Raw genomic sequence first — 26,488 nt, 5'->3', positions numbered from 1 at the left:
TTAAATGTCAATCTTTTATTGATAAAATGTTTTTCATAAAGTAATAGAATAGTTCTTCGCGTACCATTCATAATTTTTCTATGCGAGTATTTTGCTACATTCAAGTAAATAAACTCCGAAAATTGTGGAATCGATCTTTTAGGTGCGCGCGTGTATATATAAGATTACAAAATTATGTAACTATTATAAGAAATCTGACTCGAATTATACAAGCGGATACACACGATATTCGCTGTCCGGGTCGAAAGAAAGTTTAATTCTATGCTTGAAACTCTATTAATCTTATTGATAATCGTTAGAAAAGGTTTGTTAGATAAAATCTCGAAAATTGGAGAATATAGTTGAAAGTCGACGGGCACTAAGATGTACGCTAATTACGTTCTTTTATTATAATAATTGCTTACTAGACGTGACATATCGTTTCTTCTATTTGATGTTGTTTCAAAGAAATGTTACGATCGGTAAGAGATTATTATTATTAGCGTTCATTATTATTGTTAGCGTTCTTGCGATATTCTTTACATCTCTCTCTCTGAGCGCCTATTTTTTATAAACTGACGTAGAAGCGTTACTTTCGAGATTGCTTTTTAATTATAATTGTCATATAGAGAAAAGAAAAACGATATTAAGGTCTATACGAAGAGCAATACAAAACATCTGTAACATATGACGAAACTCGAGTGACCACTCCATTCGAGATATTAAAAATCTACCGCCATAAATTAATAGCAAATAATTCAAAATGTGTAACGTATATGTGTAAATATATACAGAATGTAAATTAATCGACGTCGGATAACTACACGTTCCTAAAGAATATTTGATACTAATTAATTTACATCTTGTATCTATAGTAAATATTTATTATCTATAATTTGAAAAGAATTCAGGTATTACGTGCGAGTATAAATAATTTAAAAAATTTACCGCGCAATTTCTATTCCGTTATTAACGTAGCATGCGATTGTTACACAGTTACACTTTCTTTCATATTCCTTTCATAAATTTGAATGGACGGGATATAACGCGCATATAAAACGATAACGATATGGAGTGGTTCCTGAAGAATCGACTGAGCTCTCCTGTGATACGCAGATGTCACTATAATTTCATAATAAACGTTTGTATTGAAACATATATATATATTATATTACGACATATCGTATATAATCGCGTTATCACTTTCTTCCTGACTGATCCCGAAATGACAACGATCACTATCGCAGCGACTGCGATAAGGAAAGCTCAGATATGAGGAATATGGAAGCAAAACTCATATTCTTCTATTTCATATATTAAATTATTTCTTTCTCTCTCTTTCTAACAATAAGTCCGTACACTACCTCTTGTCAGAACTGATTTAAAATTCATCAATTTTGATAATTGTTTCCTCAACAATTTTTTTCAAATCTAAATTTCTTTTTCTTCATATTTCACTCTTCACTGTATATCTCAAATAATCTAAAATGTCATAGATATCAATGATATCTAAATATCTAAATATTTAAAATAATAATCCAGGTGCCCATTTGTTTAAAGTTGCACGTATAGAAAATTTTTTTAATCGTAATTTTTTAAAAGAGAAGAATCTGAGTATTAGTTTCTATCCTCCTTCTCCCTCCGTTTCTCCTTTCAACCTCTTTTTTTCTACCAAAATCAATCTTATTGGCAATCCAACACGAATGCATTTTCGTGTTTATCCCATAATAACAACGACGAACAGATTACGGATGTTGGCTATATCTCGAGAAGAGATATAGATGCCAGCGACGGTGTGTGTGTTATTAATAATTACGATGGATTAATACACCATATATACACGCTTAATTCATGGAATTGATTTTACAAAGAGACGTATAAAGTGTCCATATCGTGTGATGCCAGAGCTCGGCATCGCATGATAAAAGGTAGAAAAGAAAGGAGAGAAAGAAAACCGCCAAACAATTAAAACGCAATTGTGCATATATAACTCTTATACGAGGAGAGTATAAATCGTATTTATAATACGGTACACATATGTTGCGTGATAACAAGCGGTTATGTAAACTCGTTGACATGTAATATGTCCATTTTCTCTGTAATAAAGATTTAGGATATTTTCTATAAATGGTTGTTGCGATAATCGTAAAACGGCCTATATACATCTTCTGCGCGCTCTTTTCACATTTAAATTATACTATAATTAATTAAATAATTCAAAAATCAATTACATATATGAGAGATATGCAATGAGTTTGTGCACTTTATTGTATATATATGTATGTGCGGACTAGAAAAACTTTAACACACAGCAAATAAGATGTTAAAAGCAATTCTACAACATTAACATTACATATTTTCGTAACAGACTTGGCTGTATAAATAGAATAGAATACGTACTTTATATTACTTGTCGAATGAGGTATTTTTTGGGATTAAATATATTCTCATCTGTGTATATATGTATGCATGCGCGCGCTCACGCACACACACACACATACAGTGTTCAGAAATTCATGGTACGTACAAACTTTACATGCCTGCATTTAGTATGTACTCATTAGAATAAATAAAAAAGTTTTTGTACACGTGTGTCCTAAAATCAACAGTTTTCAAATTATGATGCAAGAATGTTTCTATTGATTATCAGTTGATCAGATTACATAATTGGATGTTAGATACGTTTATTATATCTGAATATGTATTTCAATACCGGTTTTCTCTTATTAAAATAAACTCTATAGCTGTTTTACTGACAGCCTATCGATATAATTGAAATTAACTGTACTAAATTTCTAGTCTTTTTACTGACAAAAATTTGTAGCAAAAAAAATCTGTTCCAACAGATTTGGCTGTTGGGTAATTCTCTTCACTATTCTCCATAGAGATATGATTTATTTTGGACATATATATATTTGTAATATAATATATGCAATATCTTGTACGTATAAAATTCTCACTCTTCCATTAAAATATTTATTAAGATGAATTCTTTATGGAATAAAAAATGAAATTAATTATAATAACTATAATTAATTTATCTTATTATTCTATATCTAAAAGTATTAAAGTAAATAAATTTACCGAATAGTGAATACTTCACAAGATATATTGCATATTTTATTATATCACAAAAATAATTAAAATTTATCAAACAAATTTTATATGAAATATCTCGCGTCTGTGCGCAAAGAATAATATATATTTTGTGTATGTGTGTGTGCAGTGTATACTATGCGTGCGCGCGTATGTGCTTGTACATGTGTGTGTAAAAAGAGGGAGAAGGAGGGAGGTATATACGTACATTTTTTTGCAAATTTCTATCAATATTGCTTTTTTTTGTTACCTCTTCCTTCTCTCAATATGTTCCTCAACATTTCGTCTTCTTTAAAACATTGGATCAACGTGTCTTCGTATCTAAACAGAAACAAAGTTACATGTTAGTTATTTGCGAAATTTTTTCCCAAAATTTTCATAAGGCAGTGTATGACCTTTGGATATTATCAAAGCATAAAAAAATATGCATACTATTTTAAACTTAAAAACTAAAACCAAATATGAATATTCAGATATTTTCATTATAAATTCTTTTGCTTTTACCTGAAAGGTACTCGGATATCCTCATGTTGCACAGTACCCAAGGTGCGAACTCTCGTCAGCATGGTGTTCGCCACCATTCTCTCATATTCCAGGTATTTTTCATCCTGGGTGAACCACAATGCCACAGCGCACCTCCTATTGTTGCGTACACCTCGAACACCATGAAGATTCTCACCACCGGCGGAGAATGCCACCATACGTCCGCATCGAGGCCGAATGATGCCCTGGATGCGCCGACTCTTCCAGTCCTCAACAAAAAAAAACTCGCCACCGTCGAAATCATCATTGAGATACAGAATCGCTGAGTAATCTCTCCACGTGTACGCGGGATCCTCCCGTAGACAGAAACCTCCGTCCTTTACCACGCAATTATCAGCGTGAATTTCATGGCTTAAATCCGTCCGATCCACCGGCGAATCTAAAAGCGATAAGGAATGAGAATGACGATAAAATAAATTTTCCGACGACTAACGACTATTCGTATCTAATTTTTCTCCATATACTTAAACAATTTGCTACTATTCACACAGTAGCCGTATATATTTTTCCATTTTATATCTTGGCGATTATTTTGTTAATAAAAAATATTTTAGGGATATTTTAAGGATACAATAGAGTTGAAAACGAACAGATTCATGATGAAATACGATCTGATCGATCATCTTCTGATATCACGCTTAATGTTTATATGCCATACCAATTCTTACGATGAGAGCATGTCAGCAATAAGTGACGTCAGAAGCACGAGGATGCGTCAGATGAAAATTACCGGATAAAGCCGTTCGGCAGACCAAATGGGTGTAGGTGAAATACAGTGGTGAGTCAAGGTCGAAATACCTTTCCACATGATCGCGAACCGCTTCTGTGCGTTCCAGGAACAGTTCCAGTAGATCCGGCTTCGTCAAATTGAAGTACATCATCTGCAATTTTTTCCTTTTTGATTTTTTTCTTTTCCTTTAAGGTTTCCCCAAATTTTAGCATAGTATTGACAGACGATAAGAAATATAAAAGAGACGTTAGATAATATCTCGATATAGAATAATCTCGATATAGATAATTTTTACCAACGCCATCCTGCCAACAGTTACACCTTCGAAACGCTCGTACGGCGAATGCGGACTCTTGTTTTCTTCATAGCCGTCACCTTCTATAGCAATCTAGAATATTTGTGAATTATTTTTGTAATATATATATATGCGACTTTTTAAACAAACAACATTGGTTTTTTTTTTTTACAGCGTAGGAAAAAGATATACGGGTATAATCGCTTTTTTCAACGAAGATGTTTGATTTAAAAATGGCTCCAAATGAGGATAAACTTTTACTCGAACACGATTTTCTATATGTCAGAATCTTCGAAACAAAGATAGCCGCTATTATAAAGTACATCCAAATATAATTAGAGATAATTATAGAACGATATAGAGGTAATTCTAGAATACTTATTTTTGTAGCTTTTTCATGCTGAATACGATCATCCGGTCTACAAAATACTCTGTTACATCACAACGATCGTTCGTTATAAATTATAATTTTAGAAACGATAGAATTATACAATTCAATATGACAGCAGTGGGAAATAATAAAAACTCTGAAAATTTTATCTACCTGAGTTAGTTGCATAAGTAGATCGCATTCGATGGAGTTGAGAAGACCATCAACTGCGTAGCGATTTTTTCCGCCGAGTTCTTTTTCTCCTGCTATTATTTGTACATCGCCACTGACTTCTAGCCGCTCTTTGGCATAATTTCTTTGTATTTCCGTTTCCTCCTCAGCCCGGAATATTGATAGATTGCCAACGAATTGTGTCCTCCTGGATGGTGAATGACCCGGAGGTGGATGCAAGCTCGAGAAAGGATACTAAAAAAATGGGAGATAAAATATATAAAGAATGAGATAATATGTATATCTTTATAAAGATAGAATTTGGATTTTTTTAATTTATTATCATTTTGCCTTGAGAATTTCACGCATTACGCCTGTATTTCTGTGTCATTATGAGGGAAGAAGTAAATAGGGTTGCATTTGAGCAGGCGATGACGCGGGAGATTGATAAAAATGCATTGTATGCAATATTATTTCCATCTTAATATCTTATGTATATGTATATGTTGTATGTTTGTATATGTTATTTCTTTAATCTTAGTTTTCTTAATATTACATAGAATGTAATATATTTTTAAAATAAAAGTTTTTATAATTTTTAGTATTTTTTATTATGTACAAATTATGTGGATACAAATATATAACGATACATAGAAAATTAAAATTTTCTGGTATTAAAACTAGTAACGATGCACACTTGAGCAACGAAATCCGCCGATCATTTTTAACTGATCGATCTAGAAATGATATCCAATGGTCACGTTTATGCGCGCATCATCCTTCAAACAGAAATGCAAATGACAGCGTACGATAAAGGGCTTTTTCTATCAATTTCTTATCAATCCGTATGGATTGAGCAATAAATAATGATCTCGGAAAATTATTTGTATGTTATTAGTCAGTAAGTGATTCTTTTTGTTAACTTATGTCTTTTCTTTTATATATACCTTTCCTAAATTCTGTTCATCTTTTTCTTCAGACTTTCTTGCGTTAGTCTTCTTTTTAAATTCATTGAATTTAGCATCTATCACCGCGAATTCTTCCGATATGTAATACAACAACATCAATTCGTACTCTTGCCGTTTTACATAGGAAAGCGCCTCCTGAAAACGATCTTCATAATAATTTGTTTCAATTCTAATTAAAACTATTAACACTTTTCCATTTTCATATTTAAATTCAGATGATATATTTTTTTGATATTAAATCTGTATTATCTATTCTAAAAATTTTAATCTCTAATAAATCTGTCTAATTCCTTTACATACTTCTCTTGGCCTAAAGTATTCTTCCTCCACTTTCGGCTGACTGCTATAATAATCTTTATTGTGAAGCATTGTCTCGTCAGCGGGTAGGAATAATAAATAACTCGCAACTGCTGCACAAGCTTTTTTCAAATTGCCCACTGCACATAAAATAAATAAAAATTATTATGTACTTTATACATTCTTCTTTTTATTAATTCTCAAATGAACATTTTTTTATTGCTATATTTATTTACCTCTTTTAAATATATATATATACATATTTAAATTTTTATATAAATTAGAATATATATATATATATTTTTTTTTCTCTGTTTCCTAATATATATATATATATATATATATATATATATATTGTAGTATGTGCATGTATTACATGTATGTGTGCGGATATTTTTATAGCAGAGTCTGAAACTCTTATCAAAATACCAATGTATGAATAAATTCTCACAGACGTAAACATTACATCGTTTGTAAGAATTGCATTACGTAATAATAAATATCTGATTAATTACATAAACGTTAATAGCACCACGTATTCGACAATAATATAGTCCGTGTATTTTAATATACTTCTCCTCTGACCAATCGAGAGAGAAGAATATTTCGTTTTTAATTAATACTTTATTTTTTAATTGGTATAATAAAATTAACAATTTAAGTTTGAACTACTTACATTTGTAATAAGCGAACTGCAAATAATTATAATGGCTTCTAAGTAGATCAGCCCTAAAGTTGCCATTCACGTTATTCAACGCAAGTGAGCATCCACGTTTACACTTCAGACAAAATACAAAATGATCTAAAAAAATCAATAATAAGTAATAACAAATTAATAAATAATTAATAACTAATAACAAACGGAAAATACTTTTTGCCAATTAATAATAATCTTCATTAAAAATTTATTAAGGTATACACATATATATATATATATATATATATATATATTTATTTATTTATTTATTTATTTTGTTATCTATTATTGATTAAATTCACTTGTATCTTACTTGCTATCGAAGAGGTAAATTCAGGATACCATCCTTGATCGAAGGGCCCTTCGCAATAGCTCCTGCAATTCTCCTCAAATTCCATGTAAGATTCGAGGGAAGTCTCAAACTCGGCGATAGCCTTCACATAATTCTCAGCTTCATACGCCTGAACCCCTCGAACGTACATTTGCATAAAGGGAGCCGCCTCTAAATTCACAACTTCTTTCACGATCACGCCAGGTAGATTCAGATAGTACTTAAGATTCTTCATAGCCATTTCATGATTAGGATGTAGGGAGAGAAAGGTATAGGCTGCATTCGCTGCATCTTGATATCTTCCCTTCTATAAAAATTTATCAACGAATACGATAACCTTTATATCATAATAATTAATAATTAATAATTAGCGATTAACAATTTTATTAGGCAATTTATTTTACTTTGTTTTGTGATTCAAATTCCGGCAAGGACAATTTGACGATATTGTGAGAATATTTGAAGAGATTATCGTATTCTTCGCAAATATCAAATAAACGGCCTCGTATATCCGTAGCTTCATTATTTTTCCAATTATCTCAAGGTCTCTTGATAAGAAGATAGCAGTTATAGCTCTACGAGTGATAGACAGGAAATATATGAAATATTCCGAGATCTTAATTTTGATGATGAATGGTCAAGTTATAAATAAATTTGTTTTGATTCAAATGTCGGAAATTCCATATTTCTCTTATTATATATAAACAAGTTACGGAAGTTCTAAAAAATAGAGCTACACTGTTCAGTAGATGACGATATACGGATAGATTTTTCAGGTCAAGCTGAAATCGTTTGACTCGTTATTTACAAAGCGAACGCTGGCGTAGAATCTGTTATGCCGAAATTACGTAATCTACCAGATTAGAATTCGGGGGAGTATGGTATTTTCGCGATACTTGCGAGAACTTCCATAAGCGCCAAGTATATCTGAACGCGAAGTCAGGCAACGCGATTTAAAATAATAAATTAAATCAAAATAAAATTCAGATACTAAGTGTATCGTACATAATATTATCATTAATTGGACGGTAAAGTAAGCAATTTTACATGCGACTGCGCGAATGATAGATTCCGAAAATATAATATAATATACAACAATTCTAATTTAAGAAAAAAAAGATTTAAATTAAATTAATCAGGAGGCAGAAATAACTTTTTTTTTTTTTTAATTCATAAATGGCGATTTGTAAACTGAGCATGTTTGATACTTGTATATGGTATAATAAAATATATATATTATATGTTTTCGTACTTGAAAATAGCAGATATGAAGGTACTCATAGATGGTAAAATTGACAAGCTTTTCTTCCATAACGCGTGGGAGACGTTTAAGCGCCCCCGCACCTGCGATCTCACGATAATCCTGGTTGCATTTCATTAAACAAAGCGTCTCTCTCACTTTTCTCTCATAAAAGTGCAAATCTTCAATGTCCTTCGCAAGGATTGGTGAGAAGCCAGCCGCCTCGGCTTTACATTTGCGACGGCAAATTGTCACCATACGTTTGTACATTTTATATCTGTAAAATGTTGCATATTTATGAAAAAAAAAAAAAAAATATGGACTTGCTATTTTATATCTGCAAAATGTTGCATATTTACGAAAAAAAAAATATATGGACTTGCTATTTTATTTCTGTAAAATGTTGCATATTTAAGAAAAAAAAATATGGTCTTGCCAATTATTATACATTTCCTTGATTATATATTGCCATCAATGTGAACTTCGTAATATACCTACATATACATCGTATTGATATTTCGTATGTACTCAATGTCAAAAAAATTTTTTTTACAGAGATTCATTTTGCTAAAGTTACAAAAAAGACTACTTTAATGTATTATTTTGACACATTATATTTACGATATATAAAATGTATTAAAGAAGTTTTATTGCAATCAAAATTAAATACATTTTATTAGAACTTTTAGCTCTCGGAAGAAATATATTCGACTATGATTTATAAGGTATGTTTAAATATGGGATTCATTGCGGAAAAGTTGCAAATTAGATTATTGAGGGTGTATATATATATATATATATATATATATATATATCAAATAGCATACAAATATATTTATACAATTATAAATATATATTGTATACATAATTGTACATATTTAGTATATACATATTGTATATAATATATATACCAGAATATATACTAATTACAAACTACAATCGACTAGTGTATTTAAATATGAAAGAAATATAAAATTTGAAAAGATATTTGAAATATGTAGAAAAAAAAAATTATAAGCAGAAAAATATTTAATTTTAAATGCTTAAACTGCTTTCTTTAATGAACATACAATATTTAGAATTAATTGCAGAAATTTAAAATATTTTGGAATTAATGTAATTTATAAAAGAGGATATCAGCAATGGAATAATAATGACGTACCCATGCAGAGCATCGTTAAATCCCGCAACGCAACCGTCCCAGTTTTCCTCGAGATAGGCCTGGACCGCGTTCTCATAGATCTCTCCGAGCGTAGCGTCCCGCACGTGTTGCGCTTCGCGTGGAGCAGCCGAAACGCGGTCGTCGATTTCGTTGATCTCGATCTCATCATCAGCGCGACACGTGCACACTGCGAAGAGTACGAGGAGCGAAATAACCAGCCACATCCTCTCACGATTCTTCTCGACGGACTGTCCCGCGTCGTTGAGAAAGCATCGAGTTGGATTTGGAGCGTGGGTCGTGATCGTATACGCACGCACGCACGCGCGCACATACACAAGCGTACTGTTATAAATACAGGCTGATTCACAAAGACACGGTGTAATTTCGCATTAAGATCTTATGACATATGTTGAGTAAAATAATATTAATTAAAAATACAAAGAAGGCAATATTGAAGAAAGTACACGAAATATAGCAGGCAACTTTTCTTTTTGAGACAAAAACAAGTCTCATTAATTTGATATTTTTATTCAAAGATTGAACGGTGTCTTAAGAAATTAATTATTTCAGAATTTTTTAGAGATTTAAAACGGGATTTATATCATTACCTATTCAATCGTTATTTTACGATTAAAACTCTAATTAAGATAATCGTATATCAATACTACCATTCATGCCATCGCAAATATGAAAGCTTTTATTTTTCTTCAATTCATATATTTAGCAAACAATTGCCAATGTTTTGCTTTATTAACCGGAAAAAAAGTGTAAGCAATTTTTTATTGGCCCGAATAATTCGAAAATATATTATACAATATGATATAATTAAATAAATTTAATTAATTAATATCATAAATCTATGCTCATACATTACAGCATATTATCAAACAAACATTTGTTACCATATATATATATATATATATGCTATGTATACAATAAGTGTTTTGCATGATTCTTTTACAAACTGAAAAGAGCATAGATAGAGCCAAGACAATTATTTTTCTTCGATGAAATAATAATCTCTGAAAGAAAGACAAAGTATATTCAAAATGAAAATCTCCCAATTAATGCGTTATTATTTTTCGGAGATACAAAATGATACACACATGTATAAAAATGATACACACATGTATGTATAAAAAAACTGGCAGTTTATAGTGTTTTTGAGTGAAGCAAGTTTGATTGCTCTGATAGCAGTTAATGACGTTATAAACTCCGTCTTTGGGTACTAGGATTATTAGATTAAATACTTGGGAATGAAATACATCGAGTAAGCGTTTGATTAATTAATCAGGTTAGATCAAAGAAACTTGTACTTTAAAGCCAAAATAGCGTCAAATGGAATGTACTTTATATTATATATATTATATATATTAATGTATTTATATTAATCAGATTCAAAATCCATTTTCGGTCGGACATATGTTTATGACAAATTGGATTTAATCGCTCTCAGAGCGATTAAATCTGCTTCATTCGAGAACACTGTTAAATAGATTGAAACAGAACTTCTTTTCTCGTCTAGACACTGCGTGTTTTGTTTCTGATGTCTTTGCATATCAAGTAATGCAAACACAGGCGAATAGTAATATCGTGCTTCCCTGAGAGTCCTATTCGGATTAAAGCGTCAGGCAATGTATTGTACATGTCACTAATTTATTACACAATGATAGATAAAGAAAGTATATAAAATAGTGCATTTAATATATAATAATAGGCTAAAAAAATCATGTTTACATAATTAATAATGAATAACCAGATTATTAAATCAAATAATGGCGGGTTCGAGACAATCAATAAATCATTGATATTTATACAAATCCGTATCTTATTACAATCACACTCGAGTACAATCACTGCTCTCGTTAATAATGAAAAAGGGTGCGCACGCAGCCGATGCTTCTTCTTCCTTCGAGCTGCCGAATACACGCAAACAGAAGAGCCGAGTAATTTCTTAAAACATTCGTATTATGTATTATATAATCGACAAAAAAAGGAAAGTGAAAGAAAAAGTAAATAATAAGATTTCTTTGCGAACAGCGCTCTCCTCGGCTCTCCTTTCCTTCTCTTCCCGGCACGCAGCATCACCAACACACAAAAAGTCTGCTAAAATAATAATGTATCTAACAATTATGTACAGCGCGAGAAGGTAAGCGTGATGATCGTTAATTTAGATTAAGATAGGTTTTACGAATTATGGAATTATTATCATTCTTGCACAAAATTCTTCAATTCTCAACGAAATGGTCGCATATCTCATTTTTGGTAGATCTCAATTCTTATTTGAGATCTCGGAGAAAATTTCAACGTGTGTAAATTAATTTCGCACGCATACATACATGCATATATATATATATATATATATATATATATATATATATATATATTCGCGATAAAATTACTCGTTTCATTAACTACAATTATTATAGATACGCTTCGACTTCTTTCTTAACATCTACAAAAGAGATTGGCTCTTACGAGAAGAAATTCACATACAATATTAAAAGTCGACATCCACTTTCTCTTTTATCTTAGCTCGTATCGATTATGGTGGTGTCGCTTATATATTTAAGCATATGACGACAATAAAATGGATTATCTTCTTCTCTCTTTCTAAGCGACTCAAAAAGAAATAACAAGCGTGTGCGAGCATTGTATTCACTTGCGTAGCATTGTATTAAAAGAATATGTAATTATAAGTAGTTGTCTCGCTGTTATAATTTTGCGCGTCCTTTATGATCTGCTGCGGTAAAACATTATATTCTATAATATAAGTATATTTAACTCGAATATTTTTATGATATTTATAAATAAGTCTGCATAACACGCACGCGAATGAGTCAAAATGTACAAATACATATAAATGTTAAGCACAACTGGATAATAAGACAATCTTCTGACAAAATTTGAAAAAATACAAATAATGGAATAAAGTTTAGTATATTAAATAAAATTTGCGTATGCGTATTTGCGTATTTGTGTATATAATAAATTAAAGCGAAAATTCAAAATTCATAGAAACAATCTTATATGTGAGCAGAGAGATATATTATGATATTGATGTGTGAAGACTCGTTTACGTTTTTTTTTTTTTTTCAACCATTTCGCAATACTGTTCCCTCTCCGTTCTTCAAAGAGCATCCGGACCTTTATTGCGAATGACTCTTGCTCTCGCACATCGATAGCACATGATCGGTCGTCGTAGCACATGTATCTCTTCGCATTTCGCAGTACTTCGAGCGGACGGATACGCGGTAAAGAAATCAAGAGCGCTCTTCGAAGACGCGCTCTTCTCGTACTTGTATAATTCAAAAATCAGACACGCGGAAGTAACAGATCTCGGTGATCTTTCTCGCGTTTCTTCGCAAAGATACGAGAGGATAGAGAAGAAAGGAAGAATATACGACGCGAGGGACAGCATCGCGTTTATTATATTAAGACAAAACAACAAAGGGCGACATGAATCTGTCATTCGCCGGTTGCGGTTTTCTCGGCATCTATCACATCGGTGTAGCCATTGGTTTGAAAAAGTACGCGCCGCATTTATCGCTGAATAAATTAAGCGGCGCGTCCGCGGGTGCTATGGCCGCGTGTTGCTTACTTTGCGATATGCCCCTCGGTAAGTGCTTGATTTTGACAATTTTTGAAAAGTCGTACGACAACTTGTTAAGATATAATTAATTAAATCGAATATATTGCCCATTACTTATATACTTTGATATCATATCTCTTTTTCTTTCTTTATGATATATATTTTTAACAGCACAAGTGAAGTTTTTATATTAGGTCTTTGACCGAAGTTTATCTTCAATCATAAAATTATCGTTTTAAAATGTTCTAAGCCATTGACACGTTTGACTTATACCGATAACATTATTCATACGACACATAATATCATACATATATAGTACATGATCATACACACTATTATCTTTAGAAAAAAAAGAAAAATTAATTTTATCGGTTTTAGATACACTCTGTGATTGCAGGAATTTGCATTTGAATTTACGCGTTTATCTTTTAATAAAAAATATCTATCTTAAAAAGAAATGTGTAAAAATATCAGTATCACGCGAGATTTTCGTCTATATAAAATAAATTATTTAAATTTTTTGATTCTTCATGCTTTTTTAATAACTAAACATATATAAATGCGTGGATAAAACGCGTGAATATCCTAACAATCTCAATTAATTTCGCTTTAAATGAATCGCACATATGATTGTTTCACTCTTTTCTTTCTTATTTTAGAAGAAACTGTAAATAGTGTTTTATACATGGCACATACAGCGCGACAACACGCACTTGGACCACTCAGTCCATATTTTAATGTACAAGAAATATTATTGGAGAACCTACAGAAGGTTAGTGTGTAACGAAAAATAATATATATTATTTTGAAAATTGAATTTCATGGCTGTTTCTCAATAGATATATATATATATATATATATATATATATATATATATATATATATATATATATATATATGCCGCTTTTTTCAGCCTAAGTAATATTTCAATACTGTATGCAAAGCAAAATTTTTGAATCAGAATTTTGAAATTTTAAATAAATTTTTTATCGGCTATTATTAGTACATGTACCTTGATAATTTTACTATTTGTTGTTTAAAAACAGTAAATAATATTCGAAAGAAGAAGAACGAAAACTTTCCAACAAATTAAGAGATAAAAATTAAAAGCGAGAAATCCTGAATATATATATATATATACTTTTAGGTCATTCTCAGAATATTATATATTAATAACATACTATTTAAATCAGATTATTAAAATCTCTCATTACGACAATGGAAAAAAAACGCAATTTTCGTTGTCATTCTAGATTCTACCGGACGACGCTCACATCCGTGTAAATGGTAAACTGCATATCTCTTTGACTAGAGTATATGATAGGAAGAACGTGATAGTTTCGCAATTCAATTCAAAAGAAGACTTATTGCAAGTAAGAAAATTTTTAGTTTTGTATCGCTTATATTATAATTTGCATTGTTCTCTGTAATTAAAAATCAAAATTGATATATCTAGATTGATGTAATAAAAATTAAAATGAAATATTATTATTATTATAATAGTAAGAGTAAAAAGTAATTCTTATTATTTGGAGGAAATTTTATCAATTGATTTATCAAATCGCTTTTTTAAATATAAATTGTAATAATTCCAAGGGGACCGTTTATATCTAAAAATTTTTACTATTTTATATTTAATATTTTCTTTTTTTGTACAGGCTCTACTAGCTACTTCGTTTGTACCGTTTTTTTCCGGTTTGCTGCCACCACGATTTCACGGCATCAGGTACATGGACGGTGGTTTCAGCGATAATCTTCCTACGTTCGATGAAGATACTATTACTGTATGTCCATTTTGCGGAGAGAGCGATATTTGCCCTAGAGATATCTCGCATCAGCTTTTTCACGTACGTGCTCGTTTTTGCGCGTATATTTTTGCTAAAAAAGATCAAAAAAATAATAAAAACATGTACAATTAAATTAACGAGCATGCGCCTGTTAAATTAGCTCAATAATTTTATTTATCGCTCGTCTATATTATTAGTGTATCTCTATTTTGCAGCTCAATGTCTCTAATACGAGCATAGAACTTTCTAAGCAAAATATATATAGGTTCATACAGGTATTCTTTCCGCCTAAAACAGAGGTAAAATAAAAAAAATCTTAATTATACCTTTTACTGATATCATGCAAAAATGTGTAAAATATGCAACAATAATAATATTATATTTTTTTTGAATTGCAGATTCTCTCGAATATATATAGGCAAGGATGCGACGATGCACTGCAATTTTTGCATCGTAGACATTTATTAAAATGAGTACTTATATATATTCGTATGTAACTTATTGTTAGATATAAAATAGTATCTGAGCACATTGTGACCGACATAAAATAGTAATTATAAGGTACAATACTTGAAATATATAAGCAAGTGAGATTCGTAAAATAATATTTTTGATATTTGTTTTGAAAAAAATTTAAAAATGAGATAAATTTTCATACATTAAATAAAATTTGTTACATATATAATTAAATCAAATAAAACATATCAAAGTCGCTTTTATCAAACGATATCATTCGCTTTCTTTATTCGTGAGATAAATTAAGGATATGATAATGAATTGAAAGATTTTAATTATGGTATGAAAAGGGATAAAGATCAATAAAAAAACTTGGATATTTATTACATTTTTAATATAAAACGAATCGTATCGTATGTATAAGTCATATGTACAATAATTGAAACCTTCCTAAAGCAACGTTTAAGGCGGGAGTGACAGAAATAATTTTATTGCACATTGGCGTAATAACATTACGATACTGATCTGGTAAAATATTTTATATATTCTCTCTGTTGGCGAAACGTAAATCGTTCGCGAGTAAAATCTCTTTCTAATAAAAGTGGACATAATTCAAGAGAGACACAATTCATCATACATTTCCACATGCGAATATTTATAATCTCAAATTCGATCTTAATATAATATATAAATGCCTAATTACATTTCTTCTAGGCGGGCTCCAATTATTTCGACGTAACATGATCATAACATTATCATTTATTTGAACATGTTCAGGCGGGATCTTCCCCCGGGGCAGACGTGGAATTTCTCTGAGCTTCAATTTGGGTTCTACTTTGAGAACTTCCCGCCGCGACGGCAACTTTATGCTGCGCAGCTAGACATTGTTGTAATTGCTGAAACTATAACATCAGAATAAATGTTCCTTACCTTTCATGCAGTGATATGGCTGAATCCTTTAAATAAATATAAATGTGCTTATGAAAGTGTTTATTAAATTAATTCTAAATATTGTTCTATATAAATTTTTATGAACTATTATTTTTATAATTTACATTTTTATAAATAATTAATATAAGTAATATTTCATCTTTCTTTTTCTTCTTTCTCTAATTTAATAATAAAATTACTACTTCACTTCAAGAGATCTATTCAAAGCCAATCTCTTAATATATAATTCGTACGTACTTGTTGTTGTGATAGAGTAGTCACCCCGAGACTTTGCGTTTGCTGGCTGCACTGACCAGTAGAAGTCCTGGCGTGCAAGGATTTTGTCAATAGAGTTTGTTTATTAACAGGTACTACTTGGGAAGAAGGTGTCGTCTGTGACGCCATAAGCACAGGTTTCGTCGCGGCTGCATATATATGTACAAAATTTATATATAAATATCATTATAATTAATAAACGTGCAAAATGCTATATGAAAAAATATTGATTGCTATTTGCTTTCATAAAATTCGAAATTATAAACTTACTCATTATAGGAGTTAATACTTGTTTGTTACCAGACAATATCAATTGATTCGCTGTTTTGGCAACTGTCACCAGCTGATTCGATAGGACAGCCGATTTAACTTGATTCGATTGTACTTGACGAGTCATATGATTAAATCGCGGCCTTTGAGATCCAATGAGCTGGATTGCTTGTCCTCCCTAATGATATATAATATTAATTATTATAAAATCTTCGGAATACATTTCTCACATAGTTGTATACAATGTTGGACTAGATATATATTTACAAGATGTAATATATGTAGAGATGTTCTATTTTTTATAGTTATAATTTTATATTTTGTTATTCTACAATAGTAGGTGCATTTTAAGAAAAACTGCAGCTTTTTAACTATTAGATTAATACCTGTGCGAGAGTTACTGCATTATTACTCCTTATATTTTGCTGCGACAATCCTTTTACAGATGGTATTATTTGGGCTGAAATGCATATGGCTAATGAAATATTAGATATCATATGATATTGCATATATAATAAAATAAATATATAAATCTTGAAGGCATCTGTGTCTTCAAGACATATGTATCTTATATAGAGACATAAAGTTATCTTAAATTTTTAAGATATGTTAAATTTTCTTATAAACATTAAATTTTCTTATATTGTATTAAAAAATAATGGAATTGTTTTTATAAAAAATTTTCTATAACTATAAAATTACAAAAAGTTTTGTAAAATAATTTATATTTTTTTAAATATAGATATTTAAAAAATAGATATATAAAAAATATATTTAAAAAAATGAATGCCGATGAAGCAAGTTCAAACAACGATATGTATAAAATATATATTACCAATTGGTAAAGACAAATGAGCAGGATTGGCAGGATTGGCGATCACTACTGTTGGCGTACTCCCAGCAATAGCTGTCGTAACGACAGTAGCAGCCACCATCTGAAATAGCATATGTTCCAATGATACTTATAGATTATATATATATCTATATATTATCCGTCATCTATGTTTTGTATATCGCAATAATAATCCTTTTGATATAATACACATGCGCCTGATAAATAGCTAATTAGCATGTGCTAAAATATTTCATGCAGGGTGAGAACTTACATGTATATGTATAAAAAAAATATTCCGCTCATTATCGTTAGTCCACAAAACCGTTTTGCAATTATCTGTATAAGTAAGTCGATACTAACGCTCGAGACCGTCGTGCAGGTATTTGTGGCGGACGATATAGGCAGGGAGACGATAACGGGTGTGACAGTGCCTGCAGAGCTTGGAGACATCGTAAATGACATCGTGATGGGTTGCGGCAAACCCGAAAACGATACCTATCAAAAAACCGATACCGTATACGTAGTATATTTCTACTATACATCGGCTTATATAAAATAATTGGATAGTTATCTCAAACAACCTGTACGTTTTGCAGGCCGTTGATAGAGTTTGGCAGACTAGTGAGGTTCACGCCTTGTAGATTCACATTAGTCGGCGATGGACTGGTCATCGGACTCGCTGGTTGACTACTCTGACTGGAAGAAGCAGTGAGCCGTTCAAGCAGTGACGAAGCCGAATTCATCCCGGGTATAGGATTGTCCGCCGACGGCGTACCTATTCGAATCGCGTATATTACGTTATTAATAAGACTAAAAAAATATTGATTTATAATAAAGTACTATCTCTAATTTATATTTAATATTTAAAATTTATATTTTTAATAAATATTGGAAATATTGTGAACTCAATTTTTAGCATTATGTATAATCAATGTAATTAATGTATACAAATTTCTTATATTGTATTTTTTATTGTTATAGAATCTTTAAATCTGTAGACATTGTTTACTGTACCAGCAAGCATAGCCGAAAGTCCCGGCATTGACAAACCAAGGGTAGACGTAGGATCCTGTACTCGCGCAAGCCTCACAGTGGTCGTTTTCAGTGGTTGTTGTTTGCATCCTAGCTGTCCAGTCAAAGCAGAATTCAAACTCACGCGTACCTGAAATTTTGGTTGGAAATATTAGCGACATTTATACATTTTATATCAAATTAATAAATAAATAATCCCACACACATACACACACGCGCATACCAATCAGTATAAAAAAAGGATTAAATATATAAAATAATTATTAATTATATGTGCTTGATTAATATTACAACATAAACATATCCATTTGAATTCTGTGTGAGTATGTGTGTGTGTGGATGCATACAAGATATAAATAAAATATATATAGCAAGATGATTAAGATAAGTTATTAATAAATTACATTACTAAACATACTTGACCCGTAGTGCTAGGTACATTGATCACGTTGCCATGACTAAAAACTCTGGATGGGATGGAAGCATTGAGAGAAATCTTTCGGGGTTGAATTTTCTGTTGAGCCAAATTCGCAGGAGTGCTATTTAATAAACTAAGAATCGCGGCGTTGCTCGACTTGCTTGAAGCTTGCGCATTGTTGTTCATAGCTGCGGCTGCAGCATTGGCTGCAAGATACATGAAATGCAATGTCAAATTATGAAAAGCACAAGCATTGTGGATAAATTATATGAAGAAAAAACGCGAAAGTAATTTCTGACTGTAATGCAATAGCGAACCTGCGGCTTGTTGCTGAAATTGATGCGCGGAATTCATGAGGGAAGTGACAAGAGCGCTTATTGCCGGATTAGTCGAATGCTTCTTGAACGACGGCTCATTTTGATTCTGATTGGCAGTTTCACCTATACAGTTCTGCGTTCCCGCTTGTAATTGCGCTTGCTGTAAATTTTAAATAAAAAGCTTAAAAAGATAAAAAGATTACAAAATTAAATAAACAATTTTCATTAGTTCTAATTTTATGTAACATTGTGCAATATCGCGTATTTGCATTTTTCGTATTATTACATGAATTTAAAATCGATATCTGTATGTCATGAAATATATAAAAGCAAATAAAAGCTTACCAAGACTGGAACATTAGTGGACGTCGCATTATTAATAGTACCACTCGACTTTTGCTGAAAGACCAGAATACCAGACCCATTACAAGTATTGTCCGCTACTGCCATCGCGGGATTATCAACTTGCACGGAAGTCGATGCATTGGGGCCACCATTGGCCAAAGACTGCCCTGAGTTCAATACGGTAGCATCATTCTGTGGAATAACTTGTGGCATATTCGCCGAGTCCACGCACGATAGACTATTTTGTACGGAGGTGGTGGCTTCCGTCATAGCCTTCATCGAAGCTACTTGACCAGTCAAGGTATTTAATTGCCCTTGAGCCCGTGACAGAATCTGAAATGGCATGCGTATTTGCTGGAAATTTTTACACGATTGTGAGATAAGGCATTACTCAATTATCGATGAGAGAGTTTTTATATATATTTATATATTTTTCTATTTTCTTTTTTATACCATCAATAGAAATATTTAAATAAATTTTATTTTCATCTTTATCATTCATTCTGTATGACATATAGACATTGAACTTATAATTTACAAACCTGCTGTGCTATCTGTTGCGATTGAATTTGTTGCAATTGTCGAGCTGTTAATTTCGCATGTTGCGCCTAAAAAAAAAATTTTTTTTTTTTTTTTAAGAAATATTCAAAATAAGATAATTGATTAGAAAATATTAAATGGAAAAGAATATGGCACATACCTGTTGATGCGCTCGCTGCATGCCAGGTGTACATGCAATACGAGTCTGTCCTGATATAATATGTTTTATTCTCACATTCTTCCTACCCTCCTCTGTGAATATTTCTTTAAACTGCTGATAATAATGATTAGCCACGGCTCTGGTACCTAAGGTAAACCTAAAAAATACATTCGGAATGCCACAATATTTATATAAATAATTGTATTTAAAAACAAATATCTAAATAGAAATTTATAAACATTAATATTAAATGCATATACCGGCAAGAAGAACCATTTTTCTTTCCATCACAATGATTTTTATCCATATAAAGTTCTCCAAGGTACTCGGAAGTAGCGGGTCTTTGAAGGATTGAGAGCTTTATATAATCTTGACTTTCGGCAGGCTCTAATATATACTCTTCTATAACTTGTGGCGTACAGTCTATCGTTTCTTGTGGCCGTTCGTACGCTTTTGCATATCTAATCAAATTTTATTGCTAATTAATTTCGCAGATATTTCACAGTAAAAATGTAAAGAAAGAAAGAAAAAGTATAAGCTACCAAAAATAATACAAAAAGAAAAAACATGCTTTATCGTAAGAACCTTAAAACTTCGATTGCTGAAGATGGTGGAAGCAAAGGAGGACTTGTGAGAAAAGGCGGTGGGCAGGCAGTGTTTGTCGCTAATCCTCTTCTTTTTGAACGGAATTTTTGCATTAAGTCCTGTATTGTTTGTCCTTCTGGCTGAGCCAATTGTTCCAATTTTCTTTTTCGATTAACTGTGACCTAATATCAAGCAATACAATGTTTACTGCTACTTCATGCAAATTAGATGTGGCGTATAGCAAGCAGTGTATAAACGATAATTTCCTTATATAATTTAAATATTATTCCATGTTATTTAATATTCAATAATTATTTTTTCTAACATATTTCTACATCTTTAATTACACCAATTTCTTAAAAATATTAATTTATATTAAATTATAAATAAGTTTTAAGTATTACCTGAGAAAACTTTTTGGCTTGTCGCATGAGTTGATGATCGGTAAGCAATGATTTAGACTGTTTAATTCTTGTACTAGCTAAAGTAGGAATAGGATTCGGATCTAAGCATAAAGGTCCTTGGGTAGCTGCCACTAGATGTGATTCCAACATCAACCGCTCCTCATGGCTCCAATCTCCGTCATTCGTAAGCGTCGACACATCCGAAAGTACGCTCTGAATATATATAAACAAGAATTTTCGAAATTTAACTTAAATCAAATATTCAATAGCCAAATCTTACCTGTGTCGTAGGTTTAAGAAGTACATGATGAATTTCGGCTCTGTTGTGAGAATATGACTTTCGATAATCTCGAACTTCAGCGATTATGCAGCCATCATAAAATAAATGTGAATAATTGGATTCTAATTGTTCGGCTAACATAGCCGGCAGTTGGCCATTATCTATGCACGAAAGTAGTTCACCCTGTTCGTAACCCATGAGTTGAGTCTCAGCTAATAACGAATTTTTATCATACCGATTCCCCTTATCACTATATCAAGAAAAAAATCTCAATATTAATGATCAATTCTATATAAAAATCTAAAGAATCAATTTATATTTTTTTTTAAATAGTTACATGTGAAGCGCATTTCTCTGATATAAATATTAGATGTCTTAAACTTGATCAAATTAAAATTCTCAACATATTAGAATTGACATTAACAATACATTAAAATAATTTTATGGCATAGAAATAGCAATCATACAGCAACATTAAAAAAGCAGTCAGAAGGCCAAAAATTTAAATATATTTATAATTTATAATGTAGTTAGTTGTAAAAAAATTGTAAAGCTTTTTTTCATAATTTACATATTGTAATATCACCACTAACTAAGAAAGAACATCAAATTATATCATAATTGTTTAGCACTTTAGATGTTTTAGAAAGATAATTAACATTAGAAAATGTATGCTCACCTATTTCTTACAGCTAATGAGTATCCTTTATTACCAGCATAGAGATTAACAATTAATGTATGTAAACCTTCTCGTTGCACTAATCGTCCCAAAAGATCACACTCATTCTCAAGATTGTTCTATATAACATTGAAAATACAACGCATTTTACATATTGTATATTGTGTTTGCATACAAAAATACGAATGTAATATAGTTTTTAGAACGTTTATAGTGGTTTTTTTTTTTAAATAAAAAGAATTAAGCATTTAATAAAAAAAATGTTTGTGTAAAAAGTGGACGTACCAAAACTGAATCTGGGGTTGCATGAGGAACTTTGGAGAGTTCTTCAAAATAGAGTCTGGTGAGTTTGGATTGGATACTATGCCTGGAGTGATTCTGTTCTTTTTTTTGAGAGGGCAACGATTTACTCAATATTAAGGCCAAAGAATCGGGACCTAGTGCATTCTTCCAACATCTGGATACTTGATTAATCATATCCTGTGTAAATGAGGCGACGATTAATCATTTAGTAAATGTAAACAATGTAGAAATAATAATCTCATCGCTATATATTGATGGATTGCAATTCAAGAACTTTGTCACACACACCTGAGCCCGCTGACACGCATCTTCCAAACTACAGGCTGCACCAATCATTGTAATTTCTGATTACTGGTGCCACTTAATGTCATATCTGAGGCGGTAATAATCGTTCATATTCTGAAATGTATCCCACTAGATATATTACTAGATATATTATTTTCTCATATAAACTGTAATTGGTGTTGAAGATAACATAAACTATGGATATCATTAAATTATTTGTAATCATAAAGATATGGGAAAAACAATTGATATTTGTTTAATATAGCTCATATATATATATATATATATATATATATATATATATATATATATATATATATAAAACATATTTGTATATATTATATTTATAAATATATATAATAATAAAGAAAATTTTTTTAATTTGCCAATAATCGGTTTTGAGACCAAAAAATTGATTACAAATAACTTACAACTTAATTACTTAGTAACAAAAGCAAATTTTTCTTTAAAAATTTTTAATATCTAATTTTCAAATAATAAACTATTAACTATTCGATTATTCTAGTATTAATCTTTAGAAAAAAAATAAATAAATAAATAAAATTGTACAATTGTTCTTTAATTGAAATTTATTATATCATATATAACTTTTAAATATAATTATATGTAATTATAATTATATTATTAAGTAGTAAAAATAAAAAAAAGCTACGTATAACTTTAATATATAAATGTTCCAGGTAATGTGTAAAATCAGTTCTGTCGTGTATGTGTATTTTCTCTCTCTCTCTCTCTCTCTCTCTCTCTCTCTCTCTCTCTCTCTCTCTCTCTCTCTCTACACTTTTATATTAAAAATGAAAAAGATATAGATTTTTAAAGAAAGAAAAGGAAAAAAATAAAATCTAGCATATAAAACTATGCGCAATAGATTTATAGCTTTAAATATATACAACTTGCATATCTCTCCTTAATTACTTACGTTAAACAAATTTTTTAAACTATAATTTGTAAATCTGTATTTGTATTTTTAAATATATCTTGGATATATTTACCTATCTAATAATAATTGCCTATCTAATATCATTTATTTATAAATAACATTTTGGAGCTATTACAAATTTATAAAATATAAATTGGATTACTTGCGCATGTATGTATTTCAAATTTTTGACACGTACACGCACATAGCATGCCGTATAATGAATATTTTTCTTGCAATATCGCTAAATCGAATTAAATTAACAAATTCTTCATACATTGCAATTTAAAATATAAATGATAAGAATGATGGCAAGACTGGGGAAAAAAAAAAAAAGAAGAAAAAAAACTGAATGTAGATCTCTCTACCACCAGAGAAGAATCATAAAAGGAATCCACGTGTCTTTAAATCAAAACTTACCATCACAGTGCATTCTACGTAATGGCTCTGAAACAACACACACATGCTGGATGTTTCATCGACAAATTTTTCTACAAACATCATAAAAACATCAAGAAACCATAGGAGAGAGAAAAGTTTGAAACTGATTTATTACATTTCCAAGAGACAAGGCAATTAATAACAACTACCGATAGGCAACTCACACAATTCTACTATCAACGCACATTTAAAGTGTCATTGTGACAGTCATAGAATCCATTTTCATGCGATTTTTCGCAAAACTCGAGAAATCCCGCCGTATTTGATGAGACTAATGATACCCTATGTCATCTCAACGACTGACGCGGGGGAGGGGGGGAGGGGGCATATGCATAACATTGGAGAAGCGATAAACAGACAAGACCGCTCGGAGAACTCTCTATCGCGGAGAATAAGAGGAGAGGACGGAGGGAAAACTAACGTGGGGAGGGGGAGGGCTTCCCGGTAGCGGGTAGCGTGCCGAGGCAAGCGAAAACAAACTGCGTGAGCGCGAACGAGCGCGAGAGCGAACGGGGTTAAAGGAGGTTAGGGTCTTGTCAGTTCGCGGGAGCGTGCGGTGGTGGTGGCGGCGGCGACGGCGTCGCGGCGCGACGCGGTGCGTTGCGTCGAAAACGCACGCGGCGCCGTCGCCGCGAACGGAGCCGCGGACCCGCGCGGTTTACCTTTGCTGTGCCGAGGAGGAGAGGGTGCGACAATAAACATCGGATGCGCACGACGGGCACAACACGCACGATCGACCTCAGCTCAATTCGCACGTCATAACCTCACCGTCGCACTCGCTCACGGGGTTGGCGCGGTCGGTTGGCGGTCGGTCGGCGCGTCGTGTTGCCTCGACGGGGACGTCGTAGAGCTCGCTCGTCTCCTGGTCTCGACGCGAATTCGGAGACGGCTACGACAGCGGGCGGCTCAACCGTTCACTGTACATTCCGGCATGAGCGATATTTACAAGCGACAAACGTCATCTCGCGCAGCGTAACCTATTATACAAACACCGCACACGATCGCAGACTGGGAGAACCCAACCTTCCCCGCGCTACTTTCATTACTATAGTCTAGACGACGTAGGGGTGCGTTGAGAAATCTTACGCGTGGGCTGGAGTAGTATCGAATTGACCAATCAGGACCAAAGGAGCAAAGATTTCTTTATTCCGATTGGCCGATTCGATACTGCTCGATGCTACGAGTAGAATTTTCGAACGCATCCCAACTTATTCGTGTTTGTAAGTCACCCCCGTATCAGGGTCGGTATGGTCGGTATCTACTGTCGTCACATGTGCGCTTAGCGTTACGAACGCGAGTCGATCCATCTTCAGGATCTTCGGTATCGCGTCTAAATATTCATGGATCATGTGTATAACGATCAATTGAAAAATAATATAGATATTAAAATTTTTTTATTATCTTAGCCTCGTCCTGTAGGATAGAGGAACATTTTCGGGACCTCGGACATTTTTTTTTTATTCGATAGTCAATTTTTGTATGGCATGTAATTGCTCTTTTGACAGTTAATTTCTGTCGCATCTCTGCAGTTAAATTATTATACCAATATCAACAATATCATATATATTTGTAATAAATTTATTTGTTCCAGTCTCTTCATAAAATCAAATTCTTTTCCTATATGTTTATTTTTAAAACTTACACTAATATATAATATATTAAATATTGTATTAGGAGAACCACGCATATACAATTATAACTAATATTAAACATATAGGAAAAGAATTTGATTTT

General features: G+C 31.7%; 3 protein-coding genes across 10 annotated transcripts; 1 reads left to right on the top strand and 2 right to left on the bottom strand.

Annotated features, from left to right (window-relative positions):
- Nucleotides 1-1,461: 1,461 nt before the first annotated feature.
- LOC138940665 (prolyl 3-hydroxylase 2) lies at nt 1,462-10,156 on the bottom strand. Its single transcript, XM_070309775.1, has 11 exons — nt 9,880-10,156; nt 8,730-8,994; nt 7,460-7,784; nt 7,126-7,251; nt 6,453-6,589; nt 6,132-6,287; nt 5,188-5,439; nt 4,644-4,736; nt 4,349-4,499; nt 3,580-3,997; nt 1,462-3,396 (listed from the first exon to the last, which is right to left on the bottom strand). Exons 1-11 carry the CDS (start codon nt 10,101-10,103, stop codon nt 3,303-3,305), a joined length of 2,241 nt encoding a protein of 746 aa, XP_070165876.1. The 5' UTR covers nt 10,104-10,156; the 3' UTR covers nt 1,462-3,302.
- Nucleotides 10,157-13,090: 2,934 nt separating this feature from the next.
- LOC138940794 (patatin-like phospholipase domain-containing protein 2) lies at nt 13,091-15,731 on the top strand. Its single transcript, XM_070310008.1, has 6 exons — nt 13,091-13,498; nt 14,131-14,243; nt 14,725-14,844; nt 15,130-15,318; nt 15,474-15,557; nt 15,657-15,731. Exons 1-6 carry the CDS (start codon nt 13,339-13,341, stop codon nt 15,729-15,731), a joined length of 741 nt encoding a protein of 246 aa, XP_070166109.1. The 5' UTR covers nt 13,091-13,338.
- Nucleotides 15,482-25,773, bottom strand: LOC138940649 (transcription factor SPT20 homolog). 8 transcript variants are annotated; one of them, XR_011448024.1, is made up of 22 exons: nt 25,417-25,773; nt 23,377-23,487; nt 23,071-23,265; nt 22,786-22,904; nt 22,107-22,356; nt 21,827-22,039; nt 21,423-21,604; nt 21,098-21,298; nt 20,838-20,994; nt 20,680-20,745; nt 20,138-20,491; nt 19,793-19,952; nt 19,476-19,681; nt 19,040-19,187; nt 18,607-18,800; nt 18,386-18,520; nt 18,026-18,125; nt 17,577-17,650; nt 17,191-17,368; nt 16,903-17,069; nt 16,418-16,616; nt 15,482-15,546 (listed from the first exon to the last, which is right to left on the bottom strand). XR_011448024.1 is itself a non-coding variant. In XM_070309746.1 (21 exons), the coding sequence occupies exons 2-21, from the start codon at nt 23,422-23,424 to the stop codon at nt 16,488-16,490; spliced, it is 3,276 nt and encodes a 1,091-aa protein (XP_070165847.1). In that variant the 5' UTR covers nt 23,425-23,502; nt 25,417-25,773; the 3' UTR covers nt 16,150-16,487. The 8 variants fall into 8 exon arrangements, 7 of the variants coding, with proteins under 7 accessions (XP_070165847.1, XP_070165846.1, XP_070165848.1 ...); XM_070309746.1 differs by lacking the exon at nt 15,482-15,546 and having other exon boundaries at nt 16,150-16,616; nt 23,377-23,502; XM_070309745.1 differs by lacking the exon at nt 15,482-15,546 and having other exon boundaries at nt 16,150-16,616.
- Between the last annotated feature and the right edge of the window lie 715 nt (nt 25,774-26,488).

Source organism: Polyergus mexicanus, unplaced genomic scaffold, assembly GCF_030449975.1.
Source record: "Polyergus mexicanus isolate NDT 795.1 unplaced genomic scaffold, iyPolMexi1.0 SCAF_17, whole genome shotgun sequence".
NCBI classification, from domain to species: domain Eukaryota; kingdom Metazoa; phylum Arthropoda; class Insecta; order Hymenoptera; family Formicidae; genus Polyergus; species Polyergus mexicanus.
This window is presented reverse-complemented; position numbering and strand designations above follow the sequence as displayed.